The 22966-nt window shown below is 38.8% G+C and overlaps 2 protein-coding genes across 9 annotated transcripts in view; one reads left to right on the forward strand and one right to left on the reverse strand.

Moving 5' to 3' along the window:
- The window catches only part of LOC110959593 (protein mono-ADP-ribosyltransferase PARP6), a 331374-nt gene extending 321746 nt beyond the window's left edge, over positions 1–9628 (forward strand). For all 8 annotated transcript variants that reach the window (XM_051938616.1, XM_051938622.1, XM_051938638.1 and 5 more), the window contains one exon: positions 9574–9628. In XM_051938616.1, the coding sequence (XP_051794576.1) occupies positions 9574–9613 (40 nt within the window). In that variant the 3' untranslated portion in view covers positions 9614–9628. The remainder of the gene's footprint in view (positions 1–9573) is intronic.
- The window catches only part of slc6a2 (solute carrier family 6 member 2), a 29056-nt gene continuing 6546 nt past the window's right edge, over positions 457–22966 (reverse strand). Inside the window, exons 5-15 of the mRNA XM_022194034.2 lie at positions 14254–14392; positions 13564–13698; positions 12741–12844; positions 10070–10194; positions 9399–9511; positions 7176–7304; positions 6379–6478; positions 5559–5659; positions 3528–3695; positions 2545–2616; positions 457–2308 (exon numbers count right to left, since the gene is read on the reverse strand). Coding sequence (XP_022049726.1) covers positions 2285–2308; positions 2545–2616; positions 3528–3695; positions 5559–5659; positions 6379–6478; positions 7176–7304; positions 9399–9511; positions 10070–10194; positions 12741–12844; positions 13564–13698; positions 14254–14392 — 1210 coding nt within the window. The 3' untranslated portion in view covers positions 457–2284. The remainder of the gene's footprint in view (positions 2309–2544; positions 2617–3527; positions 3696–5558; positions 5660–6378; positions 6479–7175; positions 7305–9398; positions 9512–10069; positions 10195–12740; positions 12845–13563; positions 13699–14253; positions 14393–22966) is intronic.

Here is a 22966-nt window from a genome sequence, read left to right on the forward strand (position 1 = left end):
TTATTGTCCGGCAATGCAAAGCACAACAACAATGGAGCAAGTACTCATTACTGCATAATTTCAAAAATAAGCATTGATTAGTTGTTACACGGCTCTAACAACTGTGACAATTGACTAAATCTTTGCGAAAAATATTGTGTTGACAATTTGTTTTCTATGTTTCATCGTTTTTCTTTATTCAAAAATGTAGATAACGGTAGATTTTGATGTCGAACACTTGCAGCTCAACCAGTTCAGACACAAAGTATGGACACTGATGGCCCACATGGCAGTGATACAGTGAGCTAACAAAGGAAGAGACACGGGAAAGGCCCGGTCAGTTTGGTGTGAGAAGTTCTCAGTCAGCAGCTGAACGAAATGCGGTAATTTTCTGTAGCTGCAGATAAAAACAATCCATTGCCTGAAAGACCTTCAAGCTAAACTGAGTCTGAACACAAAGTACATGGTCTTCAAGTGTGTGTGTAGAAGAAATTCTTTATTATCATAGTGTGAATACTTCAGACTTCTTCATAGATAGTTGTCACTCACGTTCAACAGGACATCGGTATTGTACACAGTATTTCTGTAAACATAATCCAGGAAAGCCAGGGTGCATTTGTTCACATTCATATGTGACAAAGTAGCCCAGGGTTACACTGAAGAACTTTTTTTTTTTTCCCTAAATAGTTCATCTTAGCTATACATCAAACACCATGTTATGACTATGGACAGTTACGTTTAAAATACTTTACATTCACGTTTTGCTATAAACAATTTGATAAATACAAGATTAGATATAACAAAAGAATATATTTATATATTTTTATATCTTCTTATATATTCCACATATATTTGTTTTTTTCTTTGTGGCTTTATTCCTTTCAGTAAGGGTGTTCTGTTATGATTCAGAGTTAAAAGTCAACTTCAACTTCATTCCAATAAATAAAAAAGAGAAACAGAAAAAGATAATCATATCACTTCTAAAGGAACTTATTGGCACTTCTATGGTGATGAATAAGAGGTACACCATAAGTTATATTTCAAAGGAAAAGATGAGAGTTGTTGTCATGCAGTTTACATAATAGTTAATATACAGTACAGTGAAAGAGGCATTTGGCAGTTGTCAGTTTTCCATGTACTGTAGACTAACAGCATATTGTATGATTGGCAACACAACCTCAATATAAACATTCACACGGACATACATTCTCCTTTCTCTCACTGTTTCTTTTGGAGGAAAAGCCACGGATATTCCTTTAAAGCACTGAACAGACAAACGTTTGAAAGTAAAAGTCACACAACAGTTATACAAAACTATCTGTAACAGTTACGCCATTTGTTTTGGTGATTCTTCCCCATACCTGCACCTTAAATGGGCAGCCAGGCACAAGCCAAGTTCTACATGAATCTTTCTTTGAGACTGAGGCTTGTTTGTGAGCCCCACTTTTCAAATCATAAGAGTTCAATGAAGCCTGCCACAGTTCTTTAAAGCTCTGAAGAGATGCATGCATTATTCCCTTTTTATGTAGTGCAGTGAGACATAAAATTAACATTATATCCAGCCTGTTTTTCTTTGCTAAGGAGCTTGACCTGGATGCGCAGTGGAACTCCAGCTCTTCGACTTTGATGTCAAAGGAACTGGGTCAAAACCATCGTCAAACTGGTTTGATTTTAGTGGGTTCCTGAGTCAACACAGTTTATTTTATTTCTTTTTGTGCGGACTGTAAGAAACATGAAGTGTCTAGCTTGATAAGGCACTGACACAGATAAGCCACTGTGCCAACAAAATGGCAAAAACAGAGACTTTCTTCAAACAATAACTCGATTATAAATAATCACAAACCTTAAAAAAAGTTTAAAACTGTAAATATTTTAGTCCCCTGTATAGTACACACAGGGAAATGGGATTGTTTGGGTTTTAATTTTAGATTCTATCACTTAGAAGAGGTAATAGTTACATCACAATCTATAAAAAATCATAACAGAAGTTATGAACAATTCAAATATTATGTAAGAACCATACTGATGTCCATGGGCAAAGACCTCTAAATTCTTCCCATGGGGTGTCCCTCCCTTATGAGCTGAAGCTGTAGAATGATTTGTGAACGGTAACAGGAATAACTCAAGATAGTTGAAGCCACTGTTGACAACAAAGGCCTTGAGTGGTAAATGCACAGGAAGAAGAGGGAGGCTGCTGAAAGAGGCCGGAGCCTGTTGCTTTTGTTGTCAGTCCGACCACTGATAGCACAAAGGAACTCCAAACACCAGATGCGAGGATGGATGATAAAATTCTGTGTATCTGGGACTAGATGGCCAACCAGTGCCTGAGCTGGAGGACAAAAGACAGTTTTATTGGTTTTGTGACCTAATGTCATATATATATATATTTCCATTTTAACTGCCTCGGTTGCATCTTATGCTGAAAATGTCATTTATTTTAATTGGCTATATATTCATCTGCTTCTTGTATAAGCCGATCTTTAAAAAGGTCACACATTATAGTCACTTCATAGTCCTCACGGTTCACTTTATCACTGTCAAAAAAGTACAAAATGTTGCTCTTACTCTGAATTGCCGTACATTTCCTTCAGCCACCAAATGATGTTCATGTTCTGGAGTGATGCAGTAGGCTATCCTCTGCAAAACAAGTCATTCCAACACATCATTTGCACAACTTGTCACACAAGCAGAAAAGCACACACTTCATTTCTGGACACCTCAAACTTTGTAATTTCATATTCCCTTATTGAATGGTTTGCTCATAAATGCCTGCCTTCTAAAATGATTTTCACATCTGCGTGTCCTTACTGAAGTTGAAGAAAGAGCCTGAAAGAGACCCTGAGCATCAGGAGGTAATGCCAGTGGAATGTTAGATTTGTTACAGTAGAGTGAAGCTGAAGCTGTTTGTCAACCAGTATCAGCTTCATCCCTCAGCAGTCAACTGAGGGATGAAAAATGCACTCCCATGTTTTGGTGACCACGATCATAAACTCCTTCTGCATCAGATGATTGTTTTCAAGTTTTCTTTGAAACCCACTACCAGTACCAATTCACCACAACTGCAATTGCAATTAGGCTACTGTTATGCAGCATGCATTTGCACTGCATGTGACATGCAATTTTATTTACACCAAAGACTGTTTTTCACCATGTTTCATATTTAATACAGATATATTTTATATAATTTATATATTTGTGTCATTCACATCATTTATTACATGCCTTATTTACTAATAACTGCATATTTAACTTTAATTCACACTATGAGATGTCTATCTTGTTCATTCTAGATTTTTTTCAAGAGAACAATACTCTTTATTTCTTATACATCTTTCTCCTCCTCTTCATTGATCACCCTGACAAAATAAATTTACCATTCGGATTTCAATTACCCGTGACCCTAGTGGGGATAAAGCGGTGTACAGAGAATGGATGGATGGATGGATTTCAATTAAAGAGATGTTTTTTTTCTTTTGAAAGATTAATGGTTAAAAAAGATTTATAAAACAGCTTCAAAATCTGTGTGACAAGCATGTTTTGATACAAACCTCTTTGAATGTTCCTGGTAGACTGAAGAATTTATACATGGCATAAAAGGGAACAAACAGCATGGAGGACATGGCCACACCCCAGCCGACTAGGTTGGACCAGTTAGGGAAGACGTACTCATCGTACTTCAGGCCTGATGATGTCAGAGTACTGGCAATTACCACAAACTGTGAAAGAGAGAAGAAAAAGAAGCTAAAAATAGAAATGTCAGAGGGGTTAGGTCTATTTGTAGCATTAGCTTGTAATATTTACAGATTTTCAAATGAAAGGAGCTGACAGAGTATGTGAAAGACAGTCAGCAAAAGAGAGGGATTATATAGAAAAGAGTGAAACAAGGCAACAGAGATCAATCAACAAAACATGTAACATAACAACATGTGGCAGATGATAAAGTCCCTCTGTTGTAGTCAAGAAACAGACTTAAGTCTGTTTACACTGCAATGCAATTCAATTCAATTATATTTATATAGCACAGATTCACAACATATGTCATCTCAAAGTGCTTAGCATTGTAAACCTTACGAATTATAAACAGAGAACCGAAAATCTAACAATCCCAAGATGCCTTTGGATTCCCTATGAGTTGTGGTGGGAAGGAATGAAAAAAAAAATCTGATAGAACCAAGTTCAGGGAAGGCAAGCCAGCTGTCTCAACCGGTTAGGTAAGAGTGGGGCTAAGGGGATAGCAGGATAAGCAATAAAGCAATAAATAATAATAAACTCTTCTCTCATTTACACTCAGTTACATTTCACGGACAGACCGCTATAGCTTTCTCTTTTGTCTTTATAGTTCTTTAGAAGGTGCTATATTGGCTGTTGGTATAGGCAGTGCTGTGCAAAAGTTTACAATGCTTTAAAAGATTACCATGCTTACATTCTGTTATGCATTAACATCAGCGAGGAAGGTGTGGCGCTCAGATGTCCTGATGACCTCTCTGATGGAGTTTGATTTAGATGGCTGTATTAAGCAGCAGGTCTTGCTTGGGCCACATCACTGAACAATCATAATGTCTTATTTTTACCTGCAGTTGATCACAACCTCCAACATATAGCACCACTTCATGTGCATACAGACACTTAGGGCATATGCACACTAGGTGTTTCATCAAAGTGACTTTCATCAGAAGAGCACATTCATGGATGTTATGTGAAAATATTGGATGAGTTGAAAAATAATTGGAAGGGTGTGGTGTTGTCTGTTATGCTCTCAGTCACATTACTCATCTCCTGTGTGTTACTTGCATAATGGTGCCTGAGAAAAAAACACTCAAGCAACAGAAAGGACACATGTTCCCCATTAAGTTTTCAATCTTTGACAAGGATGCGTATTTTTTTGGAATGCAAAAGCTTTTCCTTTCAGTACCTAAAATACCAACATATGCAGGTAAACAATGGTCATTTATTTTTGCATTTGTTCCTTTTTTCTTACAATGCGCAAATTGTCATTATTACTTAGACGGTTGTCCATGGGATGATGTAGACATCCGTTTGTATTAAAGGAAGCACATTGGCTGTGTCTCCTGTTATCCAGGGGAGGGTGAAGACAAGCATGTGCTTCCTCTGATGCACGTGGAGTTGCACACTACTAAAATCACCTGCCAACGAGGGACTTGCCAGGAGGTCACTGAAGTTTAACCTATCCTCCCTTATCCCATCGGGCCTCTGGGTACAAGCCAGGAGCATGATTACTGATGACTGGATGTTTGTGTTGGTGGTGGTAGTGGGTGACTGCTTTATTCTGTGTACCAGTCAACTTATTTAATTTACTTATGCCATGGATGCCGATAGCACAGCAACTTAAAGTCTGATTCTGCCACATGCTGGAATGAGCAATACCTTTATACAACATGTAAACATTTAGGATGTCAGTTACTGGAATGCATCAACCATTGAAGCAGGTCAGATGTCAGTTCTTAAAATATTTGTGGTCTTATCTGCTTAGTTTGTGTTTTGGTCCTGGATGAGACATTATCTCTGTCCAGGAATGCCAGCCCTAAATGTAACAGCTTAACTTTATTTATTTTTCTCACCAGCAGAAATGCTGGGCTGACAAATTTCCAGCACAGCCTCCAGTAGAGTCCTGGCTTAAAGCCCATCATTCGCTCAATATCTTCGCTGAAACGATCCACACCTGCAGGGAGCATGAAAAGTTAAACAGCAAAGGTTACCTGGGAGAGTAAAGTCTTATGCATTCGATGTTCAGTCAGTGTAGATACAACAAATTTGATGTGCCAAGTATGCAGTCTCACTGGGCAGCAGGAGGGGATGTAACACATTGTTTGACTTGAACTGACCTCTGGTTGCACAATTTGCCTGGCATGGAAGCCGTCTCTCTATGAACCCCTCTAGGTTTCTTCACTTCTTTTTCTTACTTTTATTCCTGTGATTTCACCTTTCTGAGGGTCTACAGATGGTGTAATATGTTCGCCAACCCTGATGTCATTCAGTATGCAACCCTGTGACTCGTGGTTTGCTTCAGTTCCCTCACTTTCTCTCTTTCTTTCTGTCTGCATCAGCTTGTTATGTAGTTGATCTTCCTCAGCCCTGCTTGTGTGGAATTACAGAGATAAAATCATCCGGCTATAATGCTGACCAACTTTGCTGTTTGTTTGCCAAGTGACTCCAGTCACTAAACCTAATTTTCTGCCTTTCCATGCTAAAAAACAGTCTTCTTTTATTATGACACACTGTCTCCTTTTTTTCCCTGTTCTGTGAAGTCACAGCAAAACGGATTGAGAATAGATGAGAAGTTAAGAGGCTTTTTCTTGCAAAATGACCAGTGCTGCCAATATCTAGTGAGATATAATGTCTATAATGTAAATATAAAAGAAGCACTACAGAATCACTTACCATAAAACCATGACACTCCAATGGCCTCGATCAACACACCAAATAATATAGAAGTCCCTGCTGCATACTTATCTAACAGTGTCAGCACATAGATTCCACCCTGCAGAGGGGGAAAGAAACAGAAAATTTAGAGTGCCGGCATGTGTGCAGCATGTAATATTAAATACAAGTGGACTCCTGTGTACAGTCACTCAGCAAGGCTCTGTCAAACCTAATATGATACACTGTGTGTGATCATTTTGCATTTTGAGGTGATCTGAAGTCCAGTGTGAGTCTCAACACAAACAATCTGTGTGCAGACAAAGGTCTGGGTGCATTTGAGATTTTCTACAGTAAACATTTGATTTGCACTCTGAGTGGTAGATTTTGTGCCAGGGAGATGGCATGCGAAAGGTATCATTCACTTTCACAGTAATTTTATTGCAGCTTTGATTAAATGATGAAACCATGTGAATCATGAACATAATACCTTTCTGTCTCTGACGTCTGTATATCTATGATCAGTAAGCGATACCATGTGAATGAATAGGGCCTCCTGAAGCATTTAATCATTAGCTGCCTCGTTGCAGCTTTGCTTAAATCTTAATTTGTTATCAGAATGTGATACAATAGCTCTTTTTTTCTGAGATGCCACAACATCATGAGACTGAGACTCGTTTTCTTTGCCATTGCAGAACTTGAGGTTTATCACTAAATTGTTAAATTAAGATCATGTTTACTCCAGCAAATAAATATAATAAAGGAAATGACAAAGGAAATGAAATAAGCATGCACAAACTGTGAAACTTGATACTGACATTGGTGATGCAGAGCAGGGCAACCAGGAAAGTTCCAAAAGCTGTGGCAAAGGTGAAGAGCTTCCTGTTTCTCTTGAGAATCTTAAAGTCATCTGTCAATCCTGTGATCACTGCCTCCATGCCACCCATCTAAAGGGCACAAACGGAGAGAGAGAGAGGTGAAATTCAGAAACTGCATCATCAGACTATTTTTGTCAGTTTGAAGATTTCAATAAATACTGTGCTGACAGTGGTTTAGCTGTAAAAGAGATCCCTTCAGAGCTTCAGAGGAATATTCAAATGTATCTTTGAAAGACAAATTTAGGGAGCTGCACAGTAGGGTAGCGGTTAGCACTTTTGCCTTGCAGTAAGAAGATCCTCAGTTCGATTCCCGGGGTGAGCCTGGGATCTTTCTGCATGGAGTTTGCATGTTCTCCCTGTGCATGCGCGGGTTTTCTCCAGGCACTCCGGTTTCCTCCCACAGTCCAAAAATATGCTGCGGTTAATTGGTTACTCTAGATTGCCCGTAGGTGTGAATGTGAGTGTGATTGTTTGTCTGTATGTGTAGCCCTGCGGCAGACTGCCGACCTGTCCAGGGTACAACAAGACATATAAGGGGAATGAGTACTATTATGGCTTTACCTCAAATTGGCAGTGGCAAATGTAACTTTTTTGACATTGTATTTGTAGCAACATCCAACCAATCTTGAATTCTATTAGATTTTTTGCGATGAAAACCATATGTGTCTGTTAATACAGGTTACTGGTCTATTCTGGAGTATTGTTGTCAATTTGATGAACTGAACACCAAAGAACTGAAAACCCAATTTGGCCTTACCTTAGTTTAGCAATAAAGCACAGGCATAAACAAGGACACAATGGAACAAAATATTATGTTTACCAATTTGATTCCAGTCTATACAGTAATACTTCCACAATACATCATAATCTAAACAACTCGATACATGACCAGAAGAATATGTTAACTACCCAGGGACATTTTCTGATATCTAGGGGATGTTTAAACTAGAATTATTTTCATGTCACATAAATTGTGGGAATGTCATACAGCAAATTGTTGGGTTGAACTATGCATCATCATAGAGATGAACTGGCAAAGTTGGACATGCAATGAGGGGTTCTGTTAAAAACAAATGTCAAGTTTGACAGAGAACCCAGCCAACAAAGTGTTCTGACATCACTCATGGATGACTCATCTCTATCTCCAAGTGGTCTCATGATACGCTGTGCATGCTTGCACCTGTATGTAAAGGTGGTACTATTTTTCTCAGCATTAGGTCAAAATGAGGTAAGCCATGTATGGAAAACCACGCCTTGTGTAAGGTTATCTTTTTTCCATAGACATTTTACCAATGTCTCCTCCACTCCTCCTCCATTGCTTTAATCTGTGATTCTGGAAGTTTCTATTATTTTTTTTGTATTATTATTAGTATCTAAGCTGTTAGTAAAGGGTGAATAAACAGTTGGGGAGACTATTTATCCAAATAATATATATAAATTTCTAAGAGGCCTCTGGTTTAGTCTACTCATGAAATAGGAAAAACAAACTTTGCAAATGTGACAGTTACACTGATTATTATACTGTGGACAAACTTTAAAGCAATCACATAGCTCAAAATATAATACACTTAACTTAGGCTACATATAAAGTCACAAAACAAGACAAAGGTTCTTGTGAACGCAGCATGCAGTGTTTCAGACTGATTTAATATTTTATCAAACATGGCTAGCAACATACTTCACTGAGATACAGTCACATTATTTTTTTGTATTGGGCAATATTGCACATTTTTAACGTACTTGTAAGACACAGTTGTTATCAAATAATAACCTTCGAAATACAGTCACTCCTGTTCAATGACCAGTCCTTGGAAAATTATGAAAATAATGCCATAAAGCCTCACCAAAATCATGGCATATTAAAAGAAATTGCTAAGTACTAAGAGCTTACATATGCTTAAATAAGCTGAGAGTTCGAATCTGACTTTCTTGAATGCATTAAGCATAATTCACACTTTACTATTGATTCTCATGTTAGCCACAGATGTAGGGCTTTATTTTGTTGAAGTAGTTTTTGTATACACATATCAATGGATATATCAAATGGGTAAGGAGCCCCAGATGAAACAGAGATGTCTATGGCACCACCAAAAGATTTCTACTTTTAGTCACAAGGGTACTATCCTATTCTTCAGAGTGGTTGACGTGATTGCTGGTACTCACCGAGCTGTCAATGCCCAGAGTCAGTAACATAATGAAGAACACAATTGCCCAAAATGTTGAGCCAGGCAGGGTGGAAATTGCCTCTGGGTAGATGATAAACACCAAACCTGCCCCTGTACAAACAACAAACATCTTGTCTTTCATAAACAATGTATGTTTACAAAGTGCACATTTGTGTGTATGAACAAATATCATATCATGACATACAATCATAGAAAGTGGAAACAAGACACTGAATGAATTACAGCAGCATACACCAGTCAACCACAACCTTAAAACCGCTGACAGGTGACAGTGTACCCCATCACACCACAAAAAACAGCTCAGGAACACCTCGAAGAACACGACAGAGAGACCAAGGTGTTGACTTGGCTTTCCAGATTGACAGGATACAAGAACAAGCCCAATACATGGAGACCCCAGCCTGCAATCCATAGGACCCAAATGATCCCCTGTTAATGTCCCAGTGTCAGACACCACCAGACATCACCAAATGATCTGCGTCAATGCTCCAATGAATCAGTGCTGTTTTGGCAGCATGAGGTAGACCAACACAAAATTAGGCATATTGTTTTGATATTGGGGCTGATTGGTGTACAGTTTTAAGCAAGTTGGTGATGGTGTTGTGCAAGAGTGTTACTAGTGTTCGTATGTGGAATACCAGAACTTACCCTCTGTTGCCACATCCTCGATTTTCACCCCATGTTTGTAAGCCATGTATCCAAGTACAGAGAAAATGGCAAACCCTGAGAAGAAACTGGTAACGCAGTTCACAGTGCTGGTCAAGAGAGCATCCCTACATTAAGAAAACACACAACAACAGAAATCAGAGGGGACAAAAAAAGAAGGCTGAATGCGAAACATATTTATGTTTTACATTTCCAAAGATGAATTGCCAATGGATTGCTCCCTCTGGGTTGGGGGGTGGGGGGTTTGCTTTCTGAGGAGAAAGAGTTCAAGTATCTCGAGCTCTTGTTCACGAGTGATAGGAAAATGGAGCGAGAGATGGACAGGTGGCATCAGCAGTAATGTGGGTGTTGTAGCGAACCGTCGTGGTAAAGAGGGAGCTGAGCTGCAAGGCGAAACTCTCAATTCACCAGTTGATCTACAATCTAACCCTCACCATGGTCATAAGCTCTGGGTAGTGACCGAAAGAATGAGATCGTGGGTGCAAGTGGCCAAAATGAGCTTCCTGTGCAGGGTGGCTGGGCTCAGCCTTAGAGATAGGCTGAGGAGCATGGGCATCTGGAGGGAGCTCGAAGTAGACCTGCTGTTCCTTTGCGTAGAAAGGAGTAAGTTGGGGTGGTTTGGACATCTGATTCAGATGCCTCTGGGTTTTTTTGGAGGTTTTCCAAGCGTGTCCGCCTGAGACCTGAGACCCCGGGGTAGACCCAGAACCCGCTGGACTGATTATGTATCTCATCTGGCCTAGGAACGCCTTGGGATCCCCCAGGAAGAGCTGGAAAGCGTCACCGGGGGGAGGGATGTCTAGAACGACCTCCTTCGTCGGCTGCCTCCACAACCCGACCCCAGAGAAGCGGAAGAAAATGGACGGATTTCCAAAGATCACAACTGTCCAACTAACAGGCTGATTCCAGCTGTACTTTGGCTTACGTTTCATTTAACAGGCCCAAAGGAACACTTGTTTTCAGTGACAATTACAAAGATGTCATCTTTTAACACCATTTGTGTACCCAGTATTGTTGAATCGTTGCTAAAATTAGTGCTTTAAACCTCATCTGTCTGAGAGTTGAAGCTGATTTTCCATTAGGTAAGAGAAATTAAAAAGGAGCCATGTGTTACTTGACATCTTTCAGGGAAATCTTAAGGCAAATGTTACAATTTAGACTTGAAATTCAAATTAATGAGAGTCTTCTGTTCTCTGCTCCGGCTTGATGATTGATCATTTTTGTGCTGCTCTGTTATCAATAACTTGCTTCTGTCTGACAAAACGAACAAGTTAAACTTGCCGCTGGCCAGACTCTGGGTTTTGACAACCTATCAAATAAGAATTTTCCTCTGTCTGACTATCCCTCTTACTATTCTTTTTGTACTGTGTGTAGGCTGGGAACATTTTTTGTTGTTGTTTTTATTCAGTCGTGCTTCTCTGCCTGGTTGTTCACACACTCACACATTTGCTGCTACTCATCAGAAGAGCCTGGGCCTCATCATTTAAGACAAGCTAGAACATTTACTACAGACAATGCTTCATTCTATTTTAGATAGTGTTTTCCAATTATTTTAGGTTTTAGCTTGGATTTATTCTGCTTATTTAACATTTTATCTAATTTTGGAGAAACACAAGAATAAGACGGAAACAAAAATATTATGATTGTTTTTGGCATTAATCTATTTTAATGTCAGCATCACAAAGAAAAGTTTTAATATTTTTTTCGTAGTTTTATCTTACATTTTTGTTCACTTTTTGATTTGTCTGGCACTTAGTTGGTGGCTTTTATCTTTTTCTTAGTTGTGTGAGTTGACACGTTGATTCATTGCCCTCCATATTGTGCAGTTTTCCTCCATCTGTGTAGTACCTGCAAACTTGCACGGTTTAGAGTAAATTTACATGGTGTAATACTTGTCTTTCCAATTTCACCGGCTTTTCCAGGTTGCTGCCTTCCCCCTTGTTCAAATTTACTCATTTGCTAAACAGGGCATAATGGAAATCCCACCTGCCAGCAGTCCACACAGTTTTTCTAAACAGGACATTAGAAAAGCGGAAGGGACAAGAGGCCCAGTTTGGGGTTAAAAAAAGTGGAGGAAATCCAACAGGAGAGCTGGGGTCCATAATGATTATAGCACATAGTATAACACCTATTTAGCTTTGTGATAACACTTTTCATTATATGAAACCTACTGGTTGATCATTCAGGGGATAGAATTCTTTTATCTTTTAGTTGGAATAACTGTCGAATAACTGTGATTTTGTGCTGCTCCAGGAAGATCTGGTTTGGGTGGAACATGTTTACAATTATGATAAGGCAAACTGCTGCTTTGCCAACAGCATCTCCCTCCAACAGCACCACTGCAAGATATTAATGCGCACAAAGATTAGCCAAATTCGGAACCTCATGTCTGCTTTTTTTCTGACGGACAGCAGCACTATTACAAACCAGTCAACATTCAGCCTTTGGCTATTATCTGGCAAACCTCCCTAGCCTGTACTTTATCTATCCTACTAACACCTGGCCAAATGGAGTAAGCTGGACAGATTAGTATCACCTCCTCTGTGTGATCCGGTTACAGGCTGGGAAAGGCAGACAGCTTAAAAACAGCAAGATGACATGTTGCTGTGGGCATGTTTCAGACTATCTAAAATACAGTGTTAAAAAACCTTACCTGTAGCAGTTGTTGTCAAATTTGTTATAACTGGCAAATGCAATGAGCACACCAAATCCTGCACCCAGTGAGTAGAATATCTGGGTGGCAGCATCAATCCACACCTATGGCAAAAATCACAGAGAAACGAAAAAACTTCTGAGCTCCTGTACAGAGATTCCAGGTTAAAATATCACACAGGAAGAGGCTGACTTGAATGCAAATAAGAATTTACTTTATCTAATTCCTTTAAAAAAAAAAAAAAACAACTCCTTTATTTCACGAAAGCTGCGTGACTTTCTTTGAAAACACAACTTCCTTCTTTTTTTTTTAACCTGTACATGATTTATGAGCTGGGAACGGCCGGCTCTGGTTTACAAAACATGTCATTTAGATTCATACAGGAAAAAATCCCTAAAATGTTTTGCAAAACATGAACTTTTTCTCAACTCTTGCACATATACATGAGCTCAGCTAATGGAAGATTGTATCTAAAGTATGTGTGTATGGAGTATATTCATATATATACTGTACATACATTCAGTGTGGGAGGCACCACTGGAATCTAACCTTTAACCTGCAGAAACAGCCCACCCGGGGAATTAAAGTCACACAGAAAGGGGCTGTATAAAACTACTTAGAACCTGTCATAGATGTTATTTGTAGCATGTAAGATAGATTAATACCTCCAGGAGTCCCATGGGTCAGTAAATACCATGAAACTGAAGGTATGTTCAGTAATGAAACTTGAAATGTTCTACTCAAAATAACATAAAAAAAAAAAACAGAAATTAAATCTCCAGTACCGATGGATGGATTGTGGCTAACAAGCACTGTCTCTAACCTCTAGATTGTTGAGTCGCTTAAAGTCAATGTGGAGGTAGGCTTTAATTCCTTCCATAGACCCTGGTAGAGTTATGCCTCGGATCAGCAGCACAAAAAGGACCACGTAGGGCATAGTAGCTGTAATGTACACCACCTGAATACATACACAGAACAGGCAATAGGGGGAGAATACATCATTTTGCTTTGTTATTAAACCTTTCTCTTAATGAAAATACACAACATGTGGCCAACAGTGTATATTAGGAAACTCTGTTCTTACTGTCTGACTCCAACAGTTCAAGGTCATGTGCAACATCAACATGCTATGTAATATACATATGCAATGCAATATGTAACAACAATCAGAATGATAACTTAAACTCTGAGACAGCAACCTTGAAATGATAGCATTTGTGACAGCAAATGGCCATGGGCCAAACTCAAACCCATAACCACTGTGTTGTGGAATATAGCCCCTGTTTAAGGGTAGCCCGCTCAACCAGTTGAGCTATAGGGACAACTTTCCCTTTCCATCTTAACTGGACTTTTTTGACCAACAGTTTACACAGAGCTACTGTGCAAGATATCATGTCTGTACAAGCATCTCTGTAGCAGAATCATCAGCTACACATTCTTTCACAGATATCACAGTTGGCATGAAATGATTCAGGTTTGAGGAAAGCTGTTGTTGAGTGGTCCAAGACTATACCTTTCCCGAAGACTTGACACCTTTCCACAGGCTGAAGTACAGGATGAAGACCACCACAACCAGACACAGGGTCAACTCCCAGCGAGGCAAGCCCAGGTCATGGATACCTTTACTTTCATGGAGATGCAGCACACCTCGTCTACATCAGGACAGACCGGCCAGCACACATAAAGTGATGTAAGGACATGTAATTTTTTGATACATCTAAACATTTAGACATACAACAGTCAGGCCCACTCAGGTTCTACAACTGTAAGTTCTACAACTGTAGAACCTGAGTGGGCCCGAGAAGAAATGCAGAAAAGAGGCCTTCTGACAAACAGGACTGACAGCACTCCACCCAAAACCAATTTCCAAATTGTTGCTGTCATGTCATATAAGATTTTCACTTAAACATATATTCAGGTAAACAGCTTGCAGCACAAACATTTGAAGAGTATTCACCACAATCTGTCATATTGGTATGAGACTAGGTGAAAGCTGTGTGAAGTTGGATGGAATAGCCATATATGAATTAACTGCTTTTGTTTCCACCCGACTTCATACAAATGCCTTGAAACTGACAGTAATCACCTCTGGTGTCTTTTCACTCTTGCCAGCCAATCTCTTCAAGCCAAACACTTGGATGACATTTCAAAGAAATGTTAAAGTGTTTTATTATGACATACTGAAATAAGGGAATACAAATGGTGTCTCTTCCTTGCCTATCTAAATATTGTTTCCAGCTCAGAAAACTCATTCTTTGAATGTCTGCCCAACAGTAGTGGTAATAAAGTGCGGAAATCCAGTTTACAATTGTGGATAGGAACAAAGTTCATGAGATGTATTGCATAAACTTAATTTGGTCATTTTGATCAGAAAATTCTGTAAATATTTTGTCCTGTCATCTGGAGGCAGCAGAAGGCCAAAGGAGAGCTCTATCAGTCTTTAAACTGACAGGCTCCAGTTTATTTTGAAAATAATGTGTCCATCTTATGTAAAAAAAAGACCATGACAGAATATGGAGATCTGTGATATTGCAGCACTCAGTATTCTTGCTTCACAGCAGGAAAGTTCTGGGATTAAACCTGCTGGCTGGTTAGTGTCCTTCTGTGTGGAGTTTGCCTGCTCTCACTCTGCCTGCATGGGTTTTTCCAGGTGTTAGATGTTGTAGTGGTCCTTGGCACTACAGTGACCTGCAGGAAAATAGAACATTCTAGGGCTAGCTGGTCAGCAGTGACTGAACTTTTAAAATAATATACCAAATGTTTTGTTTAGGCACAAGTAAAAGTGACAATATTTGAGGGAATTGTTCTCCCTCTGGCCTTAGTGATATGGCTACCTAGATGAATTCTAACAAAATGGCTCTTATCCATAGAGGCCAAGGTTGTTTGCTTTGAACTCATAATTTTGCAACTGTTACTGACGAAAGTAGGAGAAGTTTGTTTTGAGTGAAATTTCAAACAAGAGCTTGGGGCTTAATGGGTACATATTGTATTCCATTTGTTTAAAACCATTTAAAATGAGGTTTGGGGTTTTAGAATTAGATGTGAGAATGAGTTCTTGGTTACCACAATTGTTTATAACCTCCTGAGGTTGTTCTGTCACAATGACTTTGTAAGTTTTTTGGAAACAAAAACTTTGTTCAGAGACCAGTATAGAGGTGTTGCTCATGGACAGAAACTCAGAAATTACTGCTTCCACTCCTTATGTTAACCTTGTTCAAACAGGTCTTGACTCCATCTTTATACACAATATAGAGGTGCGAGATTGAGCCTCTTTCTGTCCTGATCAAACATACCAATGCACTCTGAATGGAACTGAAGAACTAAACAGCACCATCAATGGGTCGAAGTTAAAAGTGCATTTATTCACGTAACTTTTTGGACATTCATGTTTCCACTTCGCATAAAGAACCATTAAAATTAGGCATATCACAGCAATAAAAGTCAAAAGCTTTGTTTGAGAGGTAATCTTTAGAGTAGGACATCCCAGGACCAAAAGCTGAAGCAACACTCCTGCAGTGTGATGAGAAAATATCCCACAAAAGTTTGTGTTCCCAGAAAACTCTCTGTGGTTAAAGTGTCACATGATGCTTCTTCATTCACAAGTGTTTCTGTATAGTTGTTAAACTCGTACAATGCCTATAAAAGTATCCATCCCCCACATAAAATTTCCCCTTTAATTGTTTTTTAGCATTGAATCATGGTCACATTAACTTTGCTTACTGGACAAAGACTTACAAGAAACTGCAGAACTGCCCACTGAAGACAAAAGAGCACTCCAAATAACTCTGTGAATTGGTTACTGAAAAGCATAAATCAGGGAATGGATACAAGAAGGCTGTTTCTTAAAAAAATCCGAATGACCATGCAAGAAAGAGGCTAGTGAGGGAGGCCACCCAGACACATATGAAGAGCTTCAGCAGCCGAGATGTTAAAGACAGTGCATACAACAGCTGTTGCCTGGTACTTCAGCAGACAAACCTTTATGAAGTGACAAAGAGAGATTCTGAAGTGAACTGGAAGAAGGTTTTTAAGCCTGATTAAATCAAAGCTGAGCTTATTGGCCATCAGACAAGACGCTATGTTTGGCAAACAGTAAACAGTCTTATCACAAACACACCATCTCCACCACGAAGTACAGCGGTGGCATCATTATAATGTGGAGCTGGCATGGAAGGCTTGTCAAGGCAGAGTGTAAAATAAATACAGCAAAGTATAGGGAAATCCTGTAGGATAACTTGATGTAGCCTGCAGAGAACTGTGACTTGGGAGAAAATTTGTTATCCAACAAGACAATGGTCTGAAGCATACAGCCAGAGATAGACAGAAATGGTTTAAAGATAACAGGGAGGAATGTTCTGAAGCAGCTTAGTTGAGGCCCGGACCTCAACCCAACTGAGAATTTGTGGCTGGACTTGAACAGGGATGTTTATTCATGATCCCTGCGTATCCTGATAAAGCTGGAGCAGTTTACAAAAAAGAATGGGGCAAAATTGCAGATAATGTGCACGACTGTTACAAAGAATAAAAAAATTCTTTGTGAAGCTACACTCTTTACTCAGCTGGAAAAAACAACAAAGACAAACTACTTGGCCTTTGAAACTGTTAGATGTTCACTAAGAGCTGAGAAATACTGGGAGGGTGTAGGATTTTATTTGGATATTCATATCCTTGCAGTAGAACATTTAATCGCACTTTTTGTTTCCTTAGCATTCATCCAAAGACTTTACTAAAGAAAGATTCAATTTGGTCGGCATGTGAATTCATGGGCTGAAAAACAGCTAAATCTGGATCTGATACTGAAATTGGTTACACAACAGGAACAAGCAAACTGAAGTATGTTCACTCTGAAGGGACCGAAGGATCTGTGAAGCTCCTCTTCCGCATTTCCTTATCTTTGGCTAATAATAAATTCAAAGCTATACGGTCTTTAGGGAGGCAGATAGTGATGTGACGTCACTTTATTTGGGGAGAAAAATTTGAGTCTGGGCTCCGACCTGTAGGCCTGCTGTTAGTGTTGTGTTATGTTGTAATGCCCTAAGGCCTCCTTGCTCTTCTGATGGCATTGATAATGCAGTTCCAGTAAATGCTCACTATAACATCTATCCAGGTCCCTTTGGCACAGTTACTCAAAACACATTTAGTCTTATCATCACTCAGCAAGCTGGTTGTACCGCTGTCCTGACACCCACTGCTATTAGCTTGTCTCTGTATATTTGAGTTTGGCACAGAATTGCATGCAACCTAGTCGCAATGTTGGTTACGAAATGAGAACCAGGGCATGGGAAAATAAATAAATAAATAAAACAGACTGAAGAAGTGAGCCTAAAAGCACAGCTGAGGAGTTCTACCTAATTTCAACCAGATTCATTTAGTTAATTCCATATGATTCTGTCCTTTTTTTTAAATCTTAAAAAAAATATTCAAGTGTGTGTGTGACTAAACTGAGTGCAACCTTACCATGCTTATGTCATTAGAATGTTTTGTTTAAATGAGGCCTATTTATCAAGTCTAGTTATCCTTGACATGGAATCAGATGTGGTTGCTTCAGGCCGAATCCAAAGAGAATGGATGTGATAGGCTAATAAACTCATCCACTATACAAATAAAACACTCTGACATCGGCACAAATCACATCATCACTGCTACATTCACTTGAAAAGGCCTGGTATTCAATTAGGATACAATACTCAGAACAGATTTTCTCTTTTTGTTTGGCATGCATTTTTATAAAAAAATATGACCAGATTTTACGATCCAGTGTGAACTAAAGGCGTCGTGGCACATTGTCCTTAGTGAGTGGACATGGAGACCACTGAAGTCAGCATTTACAGTTTCATTTCTAAGCTGATATACAGTAGAAGACCGGCTATTGTGGGGAGACGAAAACAAGCTCAAAGATGAGGAAAAAGAAGGATACATTTTGATTCAATATGCTTTCAAACACAGACCAGTTACAACATAAACACATTAAGTTTGGATTGCTGAGTCATTTTTTTGATGGCATATGTGGCCACAAAGTGTTAAATGACACCAGAGGAGTCAATAATAATAATAATCAACCTGCAGAGCATTATTCTTTGCAGCTTTGCCTTGAATTTGCAGTACTCTGAAGCAAGTTTGTAACATAATTTTAAGCTGTTGGACCTACAGATTCGCCGTTTCGCCCACTTTCCACAGTTAGCATATAGCTGAGGAATATCATCAAACGTTGTGCAACAAAAGTGCCAAATATGTACCTCAGGCGTTGGTGGAGACCAGAACAGGATAAAAGAGAATCAGTCAGCTTTGTGTTTCACCACAGCCAAGAGGTCAATAAAGATCAAATTACTGTGTTATTGCAAGATTAAGGATCACACAACTGTACAGTATTTTAGCAGATCACATTCCATGATGTGTATCTAATCTCATGTTATAATAAAGTTATATAATAAGTTGGTATAATTCTTGCAAATTTTCTCTCTCAAAGACGGCCAGAAGCAGTTCGAGAAGCACTTCTGTGAAAGACCATAACTTGATGATTTGTATGCTTCTGAGCAGTAACAATACAGTTTTTTTCTGCAAAGTTAATAGACGTGATTTAGTGATTTGGGACTTGAACAATGGGGAAGTTTCATTGATCTCTTCATCAGCTATCAAATGAATCAGAGAGAGGCCCAGCAGACCCCTTGTTTTCAAGTCAAACGTGTTTTATAAAGACCGTGTTTTTAGCTTTTCTCACATGGCCCCTTCCAGTTGACATATTGCAACGAAGCCTTGTCACATAATTTATAGTTCACTTCCAGCTTGTTCCTCTCAGCTACAGTGATTATAACTGTATTCATTTTTCAGTTGTAGATAGAGCAGCATGATGTAAGCTTGAACTTACATGAGGTAACATTTTTGATCAGCTGAGTTGATAGTCCATTAAAATCTATATTAATTATGGTAAATTGTTGTACTCTGTTTGCTGGTCATCAAGATGATGAACACAGTGAATACTCCCACCATGCTTGGTGGTATGGTGGTGGTACATTTAATGTTTGTACAGTCTTGCATTACTGTTTAGCTAATTATTCATGTTGTAGGTGATTAATTACCAAATACTTACTGCCTAGGATGAAATATAATGACATAAGTTTACATATCTAGGGTTTGAGAAAGACCAACAACAATGTTTTTACTAGACTTTTTCTATGATTTTGGCTTGCATTTTCTTGTTTTGTAGCATCCTCAGACACTATATTCTCAATAGGGATGGTTCGATCCGATCCGCTGGATCGATATCGAGTTCGATCCAGGGCAAAATGACTGGATCGAGCATCGGACTTTTATATTAGAACTCGTTCGATCCGATCCATAAGCCCAATCTGTCTCATATATCCTCATCTTCACTTTTCACGACATGCCGTAACACAGACGAGCTGTTGCCATGGTTGCCATGTGCCCTTGCTTTTGTCACGTGAGCAGAGAGTGAACAGAAGCCTTGAGAGCTGTGGTCATCTCTGCCGTGTGGAATTATTATATGCGAACGGAGGAGAAAAGTAAAATAGCTGAGTGCAACGTTTGCAAAATGAGTGTCTCAAGGGGTGGCAGCAAAATCGGACATTTTAACACAACGAACTTAATAAAGCATCTGCAGAAGCATCATGGAAAGCAGTACAGAGACTTTTAGAAGGCGAGTGCAAAACAAAAAGTGACCCGCGGCAACCATCGTTGCAGAAAGCACTACAGAAGAGTACAAAACTCGCTCCAACGCCAAAATATAACAGAGAAAATTGTCGAGTTCATTTTTCTGGATGACCAACCACCTTGTGTGGTGGAAAATGTGGATTGTGCGTGCCTTACGTTTCACTCTGTGGCCACTTGACGGCTTTTCTGTTGTACCTTTACTGTTTTTGTTGTTGTTTTCTACTGTTTTTCGGGTTAAATGTGATGAAGTAGCGAACTGTGGACATGTTTTCGTGTTAAATATGATTAGGTGACAGGTCTCTCCTCTTCTCATCCACACCGGTGTCTAAATGGCATCAGGGGAGAACCTACGCTGCTCTCAGCTTCACTTGCATGAGAACGTTAGGACAAGCCAAGGTTTAATCGCCAGATATTATTTATATTCCATCAGTATTGTACACGTGTCAATAAAATAATTGTTCACTGTGTTTTACATGCAGTACAACATCAGCGGCTGCATGCAAAAGAAGAAAGACACTAGATTGCACTATCACTGTTTACCCTTGTTTTTCTGTTTTTGTTTTGGTGCAGCAAATCAGGTGTATAGCCTAGATTTTTATTGTTTTGATTGTGTGTCTTGAGAATCTGTGCAACTTACTGAGTACTACCTACATTGTTCTAGTGGAGATGCTATTATTTTATGTTATTTCATAAATTATTTATTGCAGCCTTGCAATGCCATTGAGGTGTAATGTGACTTTTCTGTTTATACACTGGGATTATTTAGTTTAATTTAAATATGTGCACCAAGTTGCAGTTTTATTTCAAACATTTGAATGGTGCAGCTGGGTCTGTTGTGTTTACAAATGCTGTTAAAAGCGATATGAGCTTTAAGTTTTAATAAAGCCACAGCAGTTACACATAACTTGTTGTCACATGTTTTCCTTCTTTCTTTAGGGGACCAGAACAGTTGTTGTACAATGAACGTGGTGTTTTTAGAAGTCAGTGTCAAGCAAATTACATCCATGTATTATTAACAACTTTTAGAATGACAAAAAGAAACATATCGGTATCGGATCGGTATCGGCCGATCCTGAAGGCTGCAGTATCGATATCGGTATCGGATGTGAAAAAGTGGTATCGAGCCATCCCTAATTCTCAGAACAATTATATATATATATATATATATACATATATATATATATATATATGTATGTCATGATATAAAAGTAAGACAATAAAACATGCAAAAACACTTTAGTGATCTTGAAAATGTGTTAGATACTTTACTGTTTATGTTTTTTCTTAACTCCACAATGCTTTGTCGTAATTAATTGTTTTCCAAAAAACAACATCAAACCTGCTAGAGTCAAGACTTTATAACAACAGTGGATCAGTTGACCGTTTGCAGATGTGGAATTTCCTTCAGATCCACATTGTGTTTTAGCATTTTTCAGCTCATTGACTTAGGTTTAATGTACTGTTTGGATCATTAGTGCTGAATATGACAGAGCATTTAGGAGCTGAAGTGCCAAATATTTCAGAAACTGATGGAGGCTGAAAGAAGCACAAACAGGAATTTGAATGCTAAAATTACATTTGTCGGGTGGCCAGAGGTAAAGCTCTGAATGAACAGCAATGTTGACAAGTCTGTGGGATGTTAAATAAGCTACCGCTTGCTGGGTCTTTCCACCTCAATTCAACAAATGCAAATAGATGACCATCTTCAATTTTTAGGATTTTAAAATCTTGAATATTGATTGAGTTGTGTAAAATCTGGGGTCATAGGTAATTAGTATGGTACAAGCATAATTTTTTTTTGGTGTAATCCAGGTTGTGGTAAGGTTCACCACAACTAAGTCTATCATCTATAGTACATGTTCTGAGAACTTCTTCTGATGAAGCCATTTTGCCTAATAAAAGATATTCACGAAATATGTACCCAAACTGTAAAACAGCAGAATATTTTGGAATATCAAGGAAATCCAGCCATATAGTTAACAACACGAGGATCAATACTGCATAAAGAGGCGGTGAACTGGGAAACCCATTTTCCATTGCTACAACTCTTTGCTAGAATGTTTATAATGAATTACAACAGATCTTGATAAAGCAAAAACAAGCAGAAATACACATATCTGACAAATAGTTTATTAAAATGGAAGAAATTGCTTATGGTACCACTTTTCATAAAAAGATTTGCACTATGGAAAGCCATTAATTTTCTTCTAGCTTAGTAACAATATTTAACAGCTTTGGGGAGCGGTTGTACCATCATACTTGCTCATTGCATATCCAAATTTTGGACAGAAATGCAAAAAATGTAATTTTCTTTTCCTCATATAGTATGCCCCTGACTGGCACCATACTCTACATGTTCAAAGTTCCTGTTGGTGCCAATCACAGAAAAAAAAAAATCTTCCTATTAGGATGAAAAATAAAGATTTGTATGCCTGGTGGAATATTGGAGCAGAAAAAACTGACATTTCTTCACCAAATTTACATCATCATGTAACTGTTTTGTATTGCTCTATCAAAGTTTTACTGTACCATTGGAGACCATATATACATATCAATGA

Source organism: Acanthochromis polyacanthus, chromosome 2, assembly GCF_021347895.1.
Source record: "Acanthochromis polyacanthus isolate Apoly-LR-REF ecotype Palm Island chromosome 2, KAUST_Apoly_ChrSc, whole genome shotgun sequence".
NCBI lineage: Eukaryota > Metazoa > Chordata > Actinopteri > Pomacentridae > Acanthochromis > Acanthochromis polyacanthus.